At 45.2% G+C, this 15,962-nt stretch overlaps 1 protein-coding gene across 9 annotated transcripts in view; it reads right to left on the bottom strand.

The window, feature by feature from the left end:
* LOC118788668 (inositol polyphosphate-4-phosphatase type I A-like) overlaps positions 1 to 15,962 on the bottom strand; it is a 66,367-nt gene that overhangs the window by 10,333 nt on the left and 40,072 nt on the right. For 3 of the 9 annotated variants that reach the window (XM_036544647.1, XM_036544648.1, XM_036544652.1), the window contains exons 14-23: positions 14,992 to 15,009; positions 12,470 to 12,656; positions 11,911 to 12,144; positions 10,717 to 10,858; positions 7,594 to 7,626; positions 6,703 to 6,875; positions 4,198 to 4,321; positions 1,822 to 2,089; positions 1,195 to 1,292; positions 579 to 691 (exon numbers count right to left, since the gene is read on the bottom strand). In XM_036544647.1, coding sequence (XP_036400540.1) covers positions 579 to 691; positions 1,195 to 1,292; positions 1,822 to 2,089; positions 4,198 to 4,321; positions 6,703 to 6,875; positions 7,594 to 7,626; positions 10,717 to 10,858; positions 11,911 to 12,144; positions 12,470 to 12,656; positions 14,992 to 15,009 — 1,390 coding nt within the window. The remainder of the gene's footprint in view (positions 1 to 578; positions 692 to 1,194; positions 1,293 to 1,821; positions 2,090 to 4,197; positions 4,322 to 6,702; positions 6,876 to 7,593; positions 7,627 to 10,716; positions 10,859 to 11,910; positions 12,145 to 12,469; positions 12,657 to 14,991; positions 15,010 to 15,962) is intronic. The other 6 variants (XM_036544649.1, XM_036544653.1, XM_036544651.1 and 3 more) reach the window with 4 other exon arrangements.

The raw sequence follows: 15,962 nt of genomic DNA, 5'->3' as shown, positions 1-15,962 counted from the left end.
GTAGATGTGCAGGCTCTCCACTTATCACTGATAACATCAGCATTGTATGTTCCATGCCTACAAGTAGCTATTATGCTTTAAGCTGGCTGCAGTAGGGATCAACTGGATTTATGGGGTAAGGCCCAGTACATGTTACATTACATTACTGTCATTTAGCAGATGCTCTTATCCAGAGTGACTTACATGGATTACAACTTTATCTGTTTATACAGCTGGATATTCACTGAGGCAATTTTGGATTGAGTACCTTTCCCAAGGCTACAACAACAGGGAATCAAACTGGAAACCTTTCAATTATGACCCCTGCTCCTTACCACTATGGTTAGATTGTTAGAGTGCACACAATCCTGTTATTTAGAATGTTGAATTCATAATAAAAATATGCTTAAGGGGTAATAACAACATTGTTATACAGTCATCAAAGCACAAAATCTTTGCATCTATAGGGGTTTAGCAGCTGGTGATTTCCTGCACTGACAAGGGCCTCCCAGTGCTCCCTCTGTAGTCAGAAATCTGCTAAAGCTGGGGTGCATGTGCCCACGCTCATCTAGTCTGGGAGAGGGTGGAGCCACCCCTACCTCCGCCGCCTGCCACAGGATGTCCACGTTCTTGTTCTTCCTGGCGTGGACGTTCTGGCCCAGGAACCTCAGCAGCTCCGGGAGACATGTCTGACTGCGCGAGCGAGGGAGACCTGGAGACGCAAACAGGGAGACAGGAGCGAGAGCCTTCCTTCTCCATTCAGCCTCACAAAGAACGAAGAGGCTGACGATGCACCACTCCACACTGCACCTGGGCTGTCCTGGCCAATTACAATCACTTAAATCTTTCTCTTCCTGGCGTCATTGCATTTGTTAATGATTCTTTGTTTCAATGACTGTTGCGTTTCCATATTCAGTAGGTGACTGGTTGCTATAATAGTGTGTGAAGGATTGACATATGCTTAGGTGTGGTCTGTAGTTCTCTGTATGAACTGTTGTTCGTGTCACCTGATTATTTACACTTTTACACATCTGCTTTGTCACTTGCTCTGAATGTAAATGTAGCTAACAGTTCTGAATAAAGAGCTGTTAACTACATCCCACCTTTAACATCTAATTCATATTCTCAGCCCATAGCTAAGGTTTTACTGTCAGTCTAAGATGATTGGTATGCAGCCAGCTTCCTCTATGATTAAAAACAGTGTTAGTGACTCACAATCTTCAGGTAAGACTTCTTTGAACTGCTCATAGTAGGAGTTGAGACGAGCTAGGCTCTCCATGTTGATTATCTCCTGTAAGGATGTGTCTCCACACCTGTGAAAAACCACAGATAAACATGAATTTAACTGTGCCTCTAAGATACCATTTGCTGTAAAGACCACATTTACGTTTGTTTGCGCAAATCACTTTGGCAGGTCGCGACATCCTTTTGTTTGCCAGTCATCTTGCTGTCAAAAGTAAATGCTGGAAAGGATCCATATAAATGTGAGCCCTTAACATTCTGCTCCACAAGGCTGCCCAATGCTGAAATCATGGTTCATACTCTTAAAGGTCCTATTTCTCACTTCTCTGTGTGTCAGTGATCTTGAGAAAGACGGGGATGGTATTGCAGTGAGCCCTGCTGGGCTCTGCCCCACCTCTTCAATTCTGACAATTCTCTGCCAACCCCCTGGTGCTGCTCTGCCCTGACCCCTCGCCCCGCTCTGACCCAGCCCCTCGCCCGCTCTCACCCGGCCCCTCGCCCCACTCTCACCCGGCCACTTGCCCCGCTCTGCCCTGGCCCCTCGCCCCGCTCTCACCCGGCCCCTCGCCCTCCTTGGCCCCGCCCTCTGGTCCTTCTTACTTTTCAGCCAGTGTCTGCTGCTCGTTGATGCCCACATTGAAGAGCACAGGCTGAACACGCAGCAGCATGCCGTTCTGGATCTCCCGTGGCAGTGCATCAAACATGGTCCCCGGCAGAGGGATGCGCACATTGAAGCCGTCTCTGTTGCCAGTGATGACAGGCAGCATGTCAGGAGCAGAGGTGGAGGTGGCCTGTGTCACTTTGAAGGTTACGTTCCTCAGGTCCATGATCCCAATGCTCATATCCTCCAACATGGCCAGCTCCTCTCCTGAAAAAGCACAGCGATAAGTACACACATATATGCACACACTTACGCACGTACACACACATACACAGACACACACAACATAAACACACACACATTTACACCACATGCACAACATCTATACACACTCTACATACAGACAAACACACAAGTATGTCCACGTGTCTTGTGTTTTGTGTGTATGTGTGTATACATTGTCCTGTGTATGTCTTATGTGTGTATGTGTGTGTTAGTGTTCATGTGTATGTACACTATATGGACAAAAATATTTGGCCACACCTGTTTTTCAGGGTTTGGGCTAGGCCCCTTATCTCCAGTGAAGGGCAATCTTAATGCTTCAGCATACCAAGACATTTTGGACAATGCTATGCTTCCAATTTTGTGGCAACAGTTTGGGGAAGGCCCTTTTCTATTCCAACATGACTGTGCCCCAGTGCACAAAGCAAGGACTATAAAGACATGGTTTGATGAGTTCAGTGTGGAAGAACTTGACTGGCCCGCACAGAGCCCTGACCTCAACCCCATCAAGCACCTTTGGGGTGAACTGGAACGGAGATTGCGAACCAGGCCTTCTCGTCCAACATCAGTGCCTGACCTCATAAATGCTCTACAGAATGAATGGGCACAAATTCCCACAGAAACACTCCAAAATGTCATTACAATGTAATGGTCAGGCGTCCGAATACTTTTGTCCATATAGTGTATATCGGGGTATATGTGTGTGTGTCTCTGTGTAACTGTGTGTTAGTGAGTGTGTATATGTAGTGTGTATGTGTGTGTTAGAGTGTATGAGTTAGTGGGCCATATGTATCTATCAATCTTTGTGTGCAACTTGCCGTAGGAACATGTGTACGCAGAATCCCACAATTTGTGTACGGAGGTTTTTCGTCAGAGCCATCAGACACCACGTACGTCTAATTGTCTTCATAAATCTGAACGTAAATCAAATCAGTGTGAGATTATGTGCACATGAACGTGCTTAACGTCCACTCCAACAGTTGTTCTTATATGGACCAAGACACACCTTTAATTAGTCAAATTAGTACATAAAGATCCCAGGTAAATCTGAGTGAAATGCAGAGACTGATGTTGAGGATCAACGGCAGGACATAAGAAAAGATATTATTTGGACACGGAGATAGAGGTGATGGTTGATGAGGTGGAGAGGAGAAAAAAATGTGCTTTCTGGAGGCCAGACTAGCTGCATTTCAAATTGATGGAAAAATGTGGAGTTAGAATCGTTCATAAATTCTATTATGTTGAGTCTTGTAGACCTACGTTCCAAGTGCTCTGATTCCCTAAATTGTACGAGGACACTCAGGTTTAATACTGGCTTCACCACTGCTGTGAAATAAATTTATTATTTGATTTTGAAACAGTAGATGTTGTTATTTAGCCTTTCATAGGCTATTGCAGGGTTAAATCAATGAATTTCATTAAACCTACCACCAGACCAATTTTAGGTGGTGACCTGGCAATCTGCCCCAAATATTCCTATTTCATATTATGGCCATGACGCACAAACACATGGAAAAGGTAAGGCAGGGAATTGTTCGCATCTAGTCAAAACGCCACTATATTGCCACCCAAAGGATGAAAAAATGCAGAAATAGGCATAGCAGGATGATAACCTACTGTTTTACTATATAATAAGATTTGCCCCCTCGCCATTTTTAACTGCCCTCTTCGTCACTTCATCCTGGTGGGATAACAGTCATCAATGATTGACACAAGACCCATTTACTTGCATCACCGTTAGTTCCTCTTGGTGTGGCCAATCTGCAAATTACAAATTTTATGCCACCTTGAGACCATGAAGAGGTACGCATGTTTTCCAGGGAAATGATCTTTTCATAAATACCGTTTTATGTGTAGAAAAGATTTTAGTAGATTTTAGTGCATACGCACCGTTGATACATGTGGCCCAGTGAGTGTGTGTGATGTGTGTGTATATGTGTTAGTGAGTGTGTGTGTGTATGTGTGTGTGAGTGGGTGTACATCTATGCATGTGTGTTAGTGTGCCATAGTGATTTTGTGTGTCTGCAGTGTGTATTTGCGCGAGTTAGTCGGTGTGTGTGTTAAGGTATGTGTCAGTGTGTGTGCCTGTTTACCGTAAGTGCTCAAAAGGCTCTCGAACTGCGCCAGCAGGCCGATGGTGTAGAGCTGCCTCAGAAAGCCATCGTCACGGAGACAGTTCCTCAGCTTAATGATGAATCCGCAGATGAGGGCCGTTAACTGGAGGAAGAGAGACAGCAATACCCCTCCCACATTTACTGATCCCATTCAAACAGCCCACTGCTAAGCATCTTTGCAGGCACAAAACACAAACCAGCATTTGCCTTTTTATGCTAGCACAGGCTGATCTTGCCTGGACAGGAGCCAGTAGATCAGCACAGATGTTCAGAAAAGAGGGTGAAACTCCATGTGGGCCTGGTGCTTTCCTGATCTGCACACGTCCTTTTCACAGATTCTGAGTGTAGGCCGGAGTGCAAGGGGGTCGGTATTGGTATATGGGCAGGGTGAGAATTGGTACAGGGTGGGGCTAGTGGAGGAATAGTTGTTGGTGCCATGTGGGAATTGGAGTGGGTGAGGGGTGTGGCCATTGGCTCTTCAAACTGGCAGCAGAACACATTTAGTTCACATTTAGATTCTCCATGGTGTGGGGGGATGAGTTCCTTTAGCTGGTGACATCGTGCAGGTCTTTCCACACTGATGCTGGGTCGTTGGCTGAAAACCTACCCTCTAGCTTTTCAGAATAGATCCTGTTGGCTGCCCAGATTTCATTTGTCAGTGTGTTCCGTGCTTGGTTATACAGGGCCCTGTCCCCACTCCTGTAGGCCTCCTCCTTGGACCGTCAAAGCTGTTTGAGTTTAGTGGTGAACCAAGGCTGGTTGTTGTTGTTGTATCTGATATGACTCCTTTTTAGGATGCAGATGTCCTCACAGAAACTGATGTACGATGTCACATGTTATGTTGTCACAAGTATGATGTTCAAAGACGGTGCAGTCTAAGCAGGCCCGTGGAGTGTTTTTGGTCTCGCTGGTCCATTTTTTCCCTGTATTCACCACAGGCTTAGCAGATTTTAGTTTCTGCCTCTTAGAATTGGGATAAGATGAACCAGGCAGTGACCAGACAGTCCCAGAGCTGTGCGTAGGACAGAGCGATGGGCATCCATTAATACTGTATCATGTAACAGTGGTCCAGTGTATTGCTGTCCCTGGGGGGGACACTTAAAGTGTTGTCTATATTTCGGCAGTTCTTGGCTGAGGTTCGCTCTGTTAAAATCCCCCAAAACAACAAGAACTTAGTCTGGGTGTTTTTTCTCCACACAGATTATCTGGTCAGCTAATCTCCGCTCTAGGTCTGCATAGCATGACAACACTAAGAGCATCTGCTAAATAATGCCAACTGTGACATCAGTACACCAAGCTTCATGAACATAGAGGCAAATTCTGCCACCTCTTGATTTCCCTAACAGCTCCGCAACACGATCCGCTCTGTATATAAGAAACCCAGGTAGGCGTACTGCACAGTCCAGAGTAGAATCACTAAGCCAGGTTTCCATGAAGCACAGGGCAGCGGAGTGAGAGAAATCCTTGTTGGACCTGTTGAGGAGTAACAGCTCATCCATCTTGGAGCAGAGATTTGCCAGGTGCATGCTAGGTAGTGGAGTCTGGAAACCTTGCTGTCGGAGCCTGACCATTGCTCCAGCTCGCTTACCCCAACTGTGTCTCCTGTATGCCGCGTAGAGAGCTGCTGCTCCACTAACTACAATGTCCAAGTAATCCGTTGAATATGGGTGTTAATTCAGGTGGTGTGAACAACCTAATATTTAGCAGTTCCTCTCTTCTGAAAGTGATCCTAAAATTTCCACTTAGCACAGGACAGACAGTGTAGCAAAGGGCGAGAGCAGTCACCCCACCCGGCCTCGAACCCGGGTCTATGGGGTGCAAACTGCAGCTTTTGACTGCAACGCCAAAGAGCCAGGCTCGTTGGTATGGCAGTCAGAGCGCATACTCAGCTGTAGTGACAGCACTCTTTCACACTGCCCTCCCCTTCGGGAAGCGCACCCATGCGCTTCACACACCGAGGCGTCCCTCACGCATTACCCTGCCATACTTCTCCTATCCCAGGGTGCCCCACTCACCAGTGCTTCACCCATCTCTGGGGTCCCTCACATCGGGGTCAACCTAACCTTGGGGGTCCTTCATATGACTCACACACTGGGCACTCCTCCGACGGCCTCGTGGCTAGCCATCCCAACCACCATCAACCACCCTGGGCCCTTGGCAGACCTCTGAGACTGATTAAGTGATTGATTGTCCAGAGCAGCTGCAAAATGCTGGGCTCTCCACACATGAAGAACAGAATACATTGGATTTGACCAATCTGATTGGATCTGGCCAATGGGCTGCAGTGTGATCGCAACACAATTTTGACACCATGGATTGCCTAACTTGAGGAAATATCTAGGATTTTTGGTTTTCTCTCTCTTTGTTTGCACAGATTAACAGTGGGATGGCCTCCCACAAGGATAATGGATACACATTTGTATGTGTATGTGCTTGTGTGGGAGGATGTGTTAATGAAATTAGTGAGATGTGTGTGTTACTCACCGTCTGGCAGAAGACCACGTCTCGACGGTACTGCAGGTTGAGGTACATTCCGATGGTGGGCGCGGTGTCCTGCATCAGAAGGAACACCATGGCCTTCTTGGCCTTGTCACTCATCATGGCCACACACTCCGTCAGTGTGGTGAGCAGCGGGTACAGAGCCTCACTCCACTCACCTGCAGGACAGGACAGCGGTCACACGCACGGACACACACACATACATTGCAGACATCACGGACATACACACACATGGACACACACACACATACACATCATGGACATACAGACACACACACACACACACACACACACACACACACACACACACACACACACTGTGGACATCACACACACGGACACACTCACATAAACAGATTTACAAGCACAGAGACACACATACATGGACACACACATACACAGACATAGACATATGCACATACACACACATGTATATGCACACACACCTCACACATAAACACTGAAATACATCACTGACATTTCACATTTAAAGGTTGCAGCCTGACACAACTGTTGCTAATTTGTTTGTTCAAACCACTGACTCTCTTACTACATTGCACATAAATTCTTTTCAACTCTGAGTGGTTCAGTTACTAAAAGCGGACTGAACTTTTCCATCCAGTACCTCTAAAAAACAGTTAACACTACTCTTCTGCCATACTGAAGAAAAGACCTAATAATTGGATCTGATCTCAGTTACATTTGGTGAAACTATTATAAAACAGACATCACAGCAACAGAGACAGAGATGGAGGTGTGTGCAGTAACCCCTTAGAGCCTAGTGCAGAGGCCTGCAGTGTGCGGAGAGCTGAAGCACTGCTTTGGAGGCGTGACGCGGGGTGGGGGCAGAAGCAGGTGGATGGAGACAGCTCTTACCTGGGGAAGGCTCCTCTCCACTGGGGCTGCCATCTGGAGGAGGGATGGAGGTGCGACATGCATGGTTAGGAAGCGCCATCAGCCTGCATACATTCACACAGTGGGCTGCACCGCGGGGCACCAGGCCCAAAGCGGTCAGAGCGCACGGCAAAGACAAGCAACAGAACAGAGCCAGTGTGCGTGTATCTCAATCCCCAAAAAGTCTTACACACGCACATGCACACACACACACACACACACACACACACACACACTCTTACACAAGCACATTCACACATACACATGCACACACACAAATAGGCAAGCACATACTCACATGCACACACACATGCACACAAACACAGGTTTGCTCAGCGAGCAGCAGACTTGGATAGTGAGTCAGTTGCTTATAAAGAATGACAGAGCACAGCTAAGGGAGAAATAGACACAGAACAGCTTGAAAAGCTGTCAGAGCTGTAATGTTGCTTCTGGGTGTCTGCTGGTCTCACAGGTAGGTCTGATGATGTCATTTAACACTGGTACGCTGTTGTCTCAATGTTCTCTCATTCGTTTTCAAATCCGATGAGCCGGTATCAACTGGCTGCTGATGTGAGTGTCTGGTCTGCCTGAACAATGACTCACAAACACAGAAAGGGGGAGCAAGTTTTCTGGGTTCAGTTGCAAAGCCAAGCTGGCGCAGTCCTCTCTGCCACTTCTGCGCATCAACAGACAACAGGTAAGTGTGGAGCAGGGCCAGAAGCTGGAAGGAAACTGACACTGAAGCCTGGAAGAATACAGCTGAAACATTCCAGAACAATCCAGTCATCAGCTGAGCTGCCTCTCAGTGTGTGATCAGACAGCAGAAAGGCCCCCATTCAGCATAGTGCGAGTCTCCTTCTGCATTGCATCTGTGACAGATGTGGGATGGTGGCATGCTTCTGGTCCTGTCTCCTGACCAGAGCTCATGATGGCTATCATACATTTGTGGTTTTACACAACAAACAGAATTGTCCATGTATTTAAAATTAAGACAACATGGACAAATGTGAAGGGGACAAATACCAGTGGAACAAACTGATGAAATTTAACATCAACAAATAGCAATGAAACGGACCGTTCCCTGACAAGGAGATCTGTCCCATGTATTTTCATCCAAATTCATTTCAGCCATTATATGCCCCTCTGTTCAGACACAATGCAGGCAGTGCCATGGTAGCAGCCCACTCAGAGTGCCATCTTCCTGCATAGCCAGACACCAAAAACTTATACAGATATTGACCGTTTCCTAAGTACAACTGATAGCCATTTACAGCACAGTCAGGCATGTTAAAAACCATGCTGAGAGACTCTAATAATGGCAGGACTTAAAGCAACAAATTCAATAAAACAACAGCTTCAATAAAAGTTGGTCGAGTACCAAGATGATATGTTACAACTTTATCCAAGTCATCATCATAGAATCGGACTAATACATTGAAAATTCTGTCCATGTTTTGGTTTGTGGATCCGTCAACGTTCTCTGAAAACATCTGACAGCTTGTGCGCTAAACATTGCCTAATGTGACAGGCAATGTTGTGAGTGGAGGTAGCTGGCCTGTGTATCTGACACGCTAAGTTTGGAGAGTGCAGTTCTGTCCTGTGATGTTTTGCACAAGTCAGCTAGAGCTGGCGCTATCCTGAAAGACATGTCATGTTCTGCTATAAATGCGGACTTTATGATTGCACATGCAGTCTTGGATGGATGAAGCCGCAGCAGATACAGTGGCCACAGCTCCCGGCAACGTTGAAGTATAACAGCCCAAATAGCTGCTTTGTGTGAGGGATCTGTATCATGCCGGGACAATACCTTTTGCCGCTTGTCCCATTCTGTATTTTTTTCGAACACATGGTGCAAAGCAGCTCCCGGGCTTGTTTAATTTGTGACAACATATGCCGAACGTTTGACCATCTACCGTTTTCATCTACCCAAGCCTATTGCCATTTATTTTTCACCCTCCGTTCTATTGTGCTTGTGTCTGCGCCAACCTTCACAAGTTTCGCTTCCATGCTCCATCTGTCTCAATGCATGTTAGCCTACTGTGCAGTAATCAACTGATACAATCCCCACAAATACTTCCTGGCACCGCCTCACACAAAGTTGAAAGCAAGTTGCCGATTGGATAAGAACAGTGCTCTCGTGCCAGTATGTCGCGTAAACAGGCTATCACTGGTTAAAACTCATCCGAAAAAACACCACGTCAGTAATTGTTTTTAATAAAATTGCGTTCCCGACTGGTAATATCAGAGCCCGTATACGCTAGTAATAATTTATTGCCTGATCTAAAATCTCTGCACGCCGGATTTCCAGCGGGGGGCCGGAGATCTTTATCCCATGTAATGGACATGTGAGGCACAGCCAGAAGATGTGGAAGAGATGTGTATGAGACTGGAGGGCAAAGAGGAAGAATGCTGTCAGGAATTAAAGACAAATGAAGAATATTCACTGGGCTGGAGACTGACCAATGACAGATCTTTGGTATTTATGGGATGTCAACATCTCATCATGGGTGTACTGTTTTCCACACCTGTTGCTTATAACCTGGCATCTGACTGGTCTGGAAATTGTGATGCACAGAGGTTTCATGAGAAAAACAACTCACTGTTACAATTACCATCAGAGCATGTTACCACATGCATTACTGAGTGTGGGGTCAGGGTTATATGTGTAATAGTCTGAGATCAGTGTCTTTCTCTGCCATACACCACAACCAATTTCACTTATCTTCAAGCAGCCTGATGCTATTGGACCCTTGTTCCGGGCAAAAATTCACTACAAGCGAAAAGGAAAATATCCATTCATGACATTATTCAACTAAGGTTTGATTTTTATAAATTAGCTCAACATTGTCAATTTATATGAATTATATGCTTTCTTTGGCAGTAGTGAATTCCTCTGAACAAATTAATATTTATTTATTATTACTTTTGAAAATTGAGGTCATGAACCAAAATAAATGAAAATGAAAGTAAACAGAAGACAAAAATATGCAGAGGAAAATGAGAGGAAATATGAAACCTACAGCTGCGTCTGTCAGTGAGGAAGATGATGACAGCAAGTGAGGAAGAACAGACATGCACACCCACAGCATGCTGTTAGCCATTTACCTTTCTTGCTGGTGCCGCCCTGCTGGTCGCACAGGAACACATCCTCACTGCTGGTGCTCTGCAGCCTCTCTCTCTGCAGAAGTTTGTCCACCCTCTGAATGATGCACTCCAAGCTCTTATCCACATTCAGCCAAACCTTCTCCTGAAGGATCATGAGAATGAGAGAGAGAGAGAGAGAGAGAGAGAGAGAGAGAGAGATATTAAGGATGGTTTATACCCAACCCCTACCAAGTACACTCCAGTCCATTTCAGATTCATTCCTTCCTACCTTTCGTGGCATGAATATCACCTTCAAGATAATTCAATCTCAGCGTGCAAATGACCCAATGGCAAGCCTGCCTTATTGTCTGTGATAGATATCCTACCTTCTCCTACACTATGACGGAAATGGCCAGGCAGGCTACTGCACCTTTTAAAATGTGTCCTGGACGGAACCAGGAAAAATTTGCTTCTACCGCTCAACCACCCTTTAAGATATTTAGAGACAGTGTTGTGCATGAACGCATTAAAAGAGCGCGTTCATTGAACGTGCTCATTTTTTCGGTGAACGGTGAATTTGAACGTATCAGTTTACAACTAAAGAACATGAACTTCAGCTTGTTCAGGTTTGCGTGAGATTTGGAATTCTTGGGAGTGTTAAAGTTACTGCTTGATGAATAAACACGGACGGCGTTATTCCATACTTGAGACATTTTTATTCGTGCAACTCATCAGATAGACAGCTCGCAACCAACTGCCCATATCCCGCATAACAATCACTGCGCATGTAGACGTACACATAAAATAGTCCCTGGAGCAGCTCATTTAAAAAATGGAAGAAATGAACTGGGACTGTGAACTTGTTTAAAAATCAAAATTGTGAACTATGAACGTGAACTTAATTTTAATCTGTGTGAACTGAACTTTGAGCTAGCTCTTGTGAAATGTGAACTTGCACAACACTGTTTAGAGACACACCCTGAATAACACCTACTTACATACATGTGAGCAGAAGTTAAACACATGAAACAAAGCTCACACTCTCAAGCAAAAACATAAAGCTTAATATTGCACATACTTTTGTGTTTTTATCACTGCCAGCACAACTGAAACTTGGCAATGAAGCCTTCTTCAGTACGTGTAAAAGTAATAGACAAATGGTCAAAAGTCACTTCCTGCCTAATCCTTGCCTACGCCCAGAGCATGACCTCTGACCTCGCTGACCCTCACCCACTCCTCCTCGTGCCAGTTGACATGCAGGGAGGAGCGGCTGTTGCGACCGGCCCACTTGGCCAGCAGGGTGTCCTGGTCGTTGCGGAGCACCACCTGGTCGGCGTCAGAGGCAGAGGGTGAGGCCTTGGAGGCGATGTACTCAGGCCGCGCCGCGTTCAGCGCCTGGATGGCTGAGGCCAGCAGCTTACAGTCACACACCGTCACCAGCTGCCGCGTCTGGAGGGGTCACATGACCATGGAGGGAGGCGGTGAGAGGGTGGACGGCTCGCTACAGGTGCACCTACAGGCACGCTAGGCAGCATGCTCGCGCTAACAGAGGCAAGGTCGGAAAGGTGCAGCTAGTGTGCAAAACATAACAGAGATGTTGCACTTATGTACTGAATCTGATGCATGATTGGATTGTAGTTAGTATTGTCTTGTGTGTGTAACTTTTCATACCACTTTATTAGAGGCACTATATATGTTGCTCTGGAGAAAAGCATCTGCCACATGATCAACATAACAGAGTCTGTCATAGCAGGCCCTCCAAGTGTCCCCTCACCTTGTCAGCCAGGATGGCGAGGGTCCTCTCCAGTCCGTTGGCGGAGTGGTCTTTGGCAGCGCGGGACAGCCGCTCCGCATAGTAGCTGACCTGTGTCTTCAGGGTGTTGATGTGGCCAATGATCTCCTTGGCCCGGACAATGTCCTGGGGGATGTAGACAATGGACTGGGAGCTGGACATGGCGGTGCTGCAGAATCAGGGGAGTGGGGTTAGATCACTGGGGCAGGACTATACAACCACACACACACACACACAACCACACAATCACAGAACCACACACATACATACACAATCAAACACACAGTCTCTAACACATACACATGCACACTCACCCTACATGAATCACAGGTAACAGGATACAGTGGAGAGTAAGGTGCCGTGCTGCATTCAGGTGCAGGTATGGATTTTCACAGCCATCGTCATCTCAGTACCTTCAGTGTAATGCTTCTGGCATCTTTTCAATACACCAATAATTCCAACCCCTAATGTGTCAAAGTGGATCATGTTCTTTGACTGAAATCTGAACGCCTGTAGCTTCTGATGGCGCGTCATGCTTGAAGGAGGTGTGCAGTGAAGGGCAGCCTGTGGTAGGGAGAGTATCATAAGGACCCTGACATTTCCCAGGGTGAAACAGGATGAGGTGGACAGGAAATGTGCTGAAGTGAACCAAAGCGGGCCATCCAGGTGAAGGTGTTACCTGCATCTCCCCAAAACTCAGTAACGCTACCCTACGGTGAACGAGAAAACCACCAGCTTTGTTGCTGAAGTTTGCTTGTCTGATGCCTCAGATTTCAGCACGGCATTTTCTGTGGCTGAGAGAGTGTCTGCTGCTAGCATTGGTTCAGGGATTCACCACACAAACAGAGATACTATGCAGAGTGCAGCACATCTCCTGGACCATCTAATCTTACATGACAGTGGATGGCATTCTGTTCCTCAGGCTGGCCATTTCTACTCTCCCTTTAGATTCTCTCAGGTCAGTGAAATCTGCATATCTAACTGATGTGAAGCTGCAATATTTAGACACCACAGAAAATCCAAACCCCAAGTTTTCCCAAGGCCATATCACTGATAATGATATCAAACCACCAAAAGAGGATACTGTATTACATTCTAATATACATTTCAGCTCTGTGCTGTTATACTGTAAGCCTGATCAAGCCACAGCAGGGTGCTGGATCATGCCTGACCTTTAACTACATGTCTTTCCACCCTGTGCATGGTCATGTACTTCCAGTCAGATTATCCTTCTGAGTTAGGGAGCTATAATTCCACTTCCTCAAGGGAATGTTCTCTATGTTACACTCTCTACTACCACAAAGAGGCGTGGCTTTCACAGCATGCAGCTCTATCCTGATAGAGATGGATGGAAATGGCTCCCTCGATCTTCAGTTAATGGAGAGGTCTTTTTAATCTGTGACTATGGGTCAGTTCTAATTAATCTGAATGGAAAGGCTTATGACTGAGCAAAATTTAACACATCAATTATACTCTGAAATCAGTCAATTCAGGAAATTAATTTCATTGAAAAACCTTGATAGAAAATGACAGGCGATTCCCAATTCATTCATTAAATTTCAGTTTATGCCCTGGATTGACTGAACTGAAATAGAACTGACCTCAACTCTGCTCTAAAGAGGTACCAACTTTATCCTCGTGAAATTCCAAAGATCATCATATTTTCCCCATCTTAAAATACCTTTCAGATATGATATTCTTTAACAGTCTTCATTCTCTTGGTTGGCCTAAGGCTTATGACTGAGCAAAATTTAACACATCAATTATACTCTGAAATCAGTCAATTCAGGAAATTAATTTCATTGAAAAACCTTGATAGAAAATGACAGGCGATTCCCAATTCATTCATTAAATTTCAGTTTATGCCCTGGATTGACTGAACTGAAATAGAACTGACCTCAACTCTGCTCTAAAGAGGTACCAACTTTATCCTCGTGAAATTCCAAAGATCATCATATTTTCCCCATCTTAAAATACCTTTCAGATATGATATTCTTTAACAGTCTTCATTCTCTTGGTTGGCTCTAATGTTCAGAGCCATTTATCTGATTACAGTGGTGGGTATCCATGTGTATATTCCCCTAACCCTCTAATGTCAAGAGTGTCACTTTGTGAGCCAGCAGCACCATGTGTAGAGAGACAGTTCAATCCACAGCTGCATCCAGGCCACATAAGGTACCCTGGGAATCACACAGTACATAGCCACTCAGACTGTTGCACACGTGTGCACGCATGCACACACACACACACACACACACACACACACACACACACAGGAATAGGCACATATGCACACAAACAAACACACAGTGGTTATACACACTCTTCCCCCCCATACACACAAACACACACAGGGGCGATACACACACACAGGAAATGCACAAAGCTATGGATTAAAAAAATCCAACCATCAAACATAAGATCCACACTTTATTCATGCAGATTAAAGCAAGCAGGGAGAAAAAATGACCAAATAAAATAATGCTTAAGTACAAGGAACTCACCATTCCTCCTCATAAATGCTGATTAAGAAATGAAAAAGAAATTAAAAAGCCATCAAACTAAAACAACATCTCAAAGAAATGCTGCTCTTTCAGGGCAGCATTATAGAGACACAAGCCATGAGCCACCTCATTCAGAGGATGTCAGGCCACCAAAGAGCAACCAGCCAGAAATACCAATGCATAGTAAGTCACCAAGCAATTTCACAGGCACACAGAAAGGAAATAATGTCAATTTCAATTAATTCAAAGGGGAAAAGTAGTGAGTAAAATGTATATAGAAAATAAAACATTTCACTGGAACTAGTCACAGCATTTAAAGTATGCGGTACCACGCTGCAGGAAAAAATATTAATCAAAACTAGCAGCAGGACTTGACTACAATGATGAAACTAACTCAGCTGGAGGACTAACTGAGACAACCTGAGACCTGTACAAACTTGATTATTTATAATTATTGGATTAAATCCAGGTAATTATTGTAAACTTTGTGTACAAGCTGAACTCTTGAATGTGAGATGTAATGCCCAGTATGCCTAGCACATAACACGCCAGGGTTGCGCCAGCCTCTTCGCAAAAGTATTCTGGGTCATGTGACTTCAATGGCCATACCTCTGGCAAATAGGGCACAGATTAAATTCAATTGCAATGATCTTTGTCCTTTAACTTTATTTTATCACTGTAGTCTTGTTTTCTTCCATTACTACAAATAGGCAAACTCAAAATGTTCAGAGAAAAACAACACTTGCTTCAATTTGTTACTCAAAGTAAAGGACATTAGCCCAGTTTCAAACCAACAGCAATGCACTAATGCTACACAGCTGGCCTTATACAGTGACCAAGAAATGTCCTGGATGGTACTGAAGCAGTAGATTCCAATCCTGGTTCTGGAGGGATATAATCTAGAGGCCTTACATGCACTCATTAATATCACTAATTAAATCGGTCTTGTAGAAGGGAAGGGTAGCTGAATT

Source organism: Megalops cyprinoides, chromosome 14, assembly GCF_013368585.1.
Source record: "Megalops cyprinoides isolate fMegCyp1 chromosome 14, fMegCyp1.pri, whole genome shotgun sequence".
NCBI lineage: Eukaryota > Metazoa > Chordata > Actinopteri > Elopiformes > Megalopidae > Megalops > Megalops cyprinoides.
Note: the sequence above shows the minus strand (reverse complement) of the source record. Positions and strands in the feature narration are given on the sequence as shown.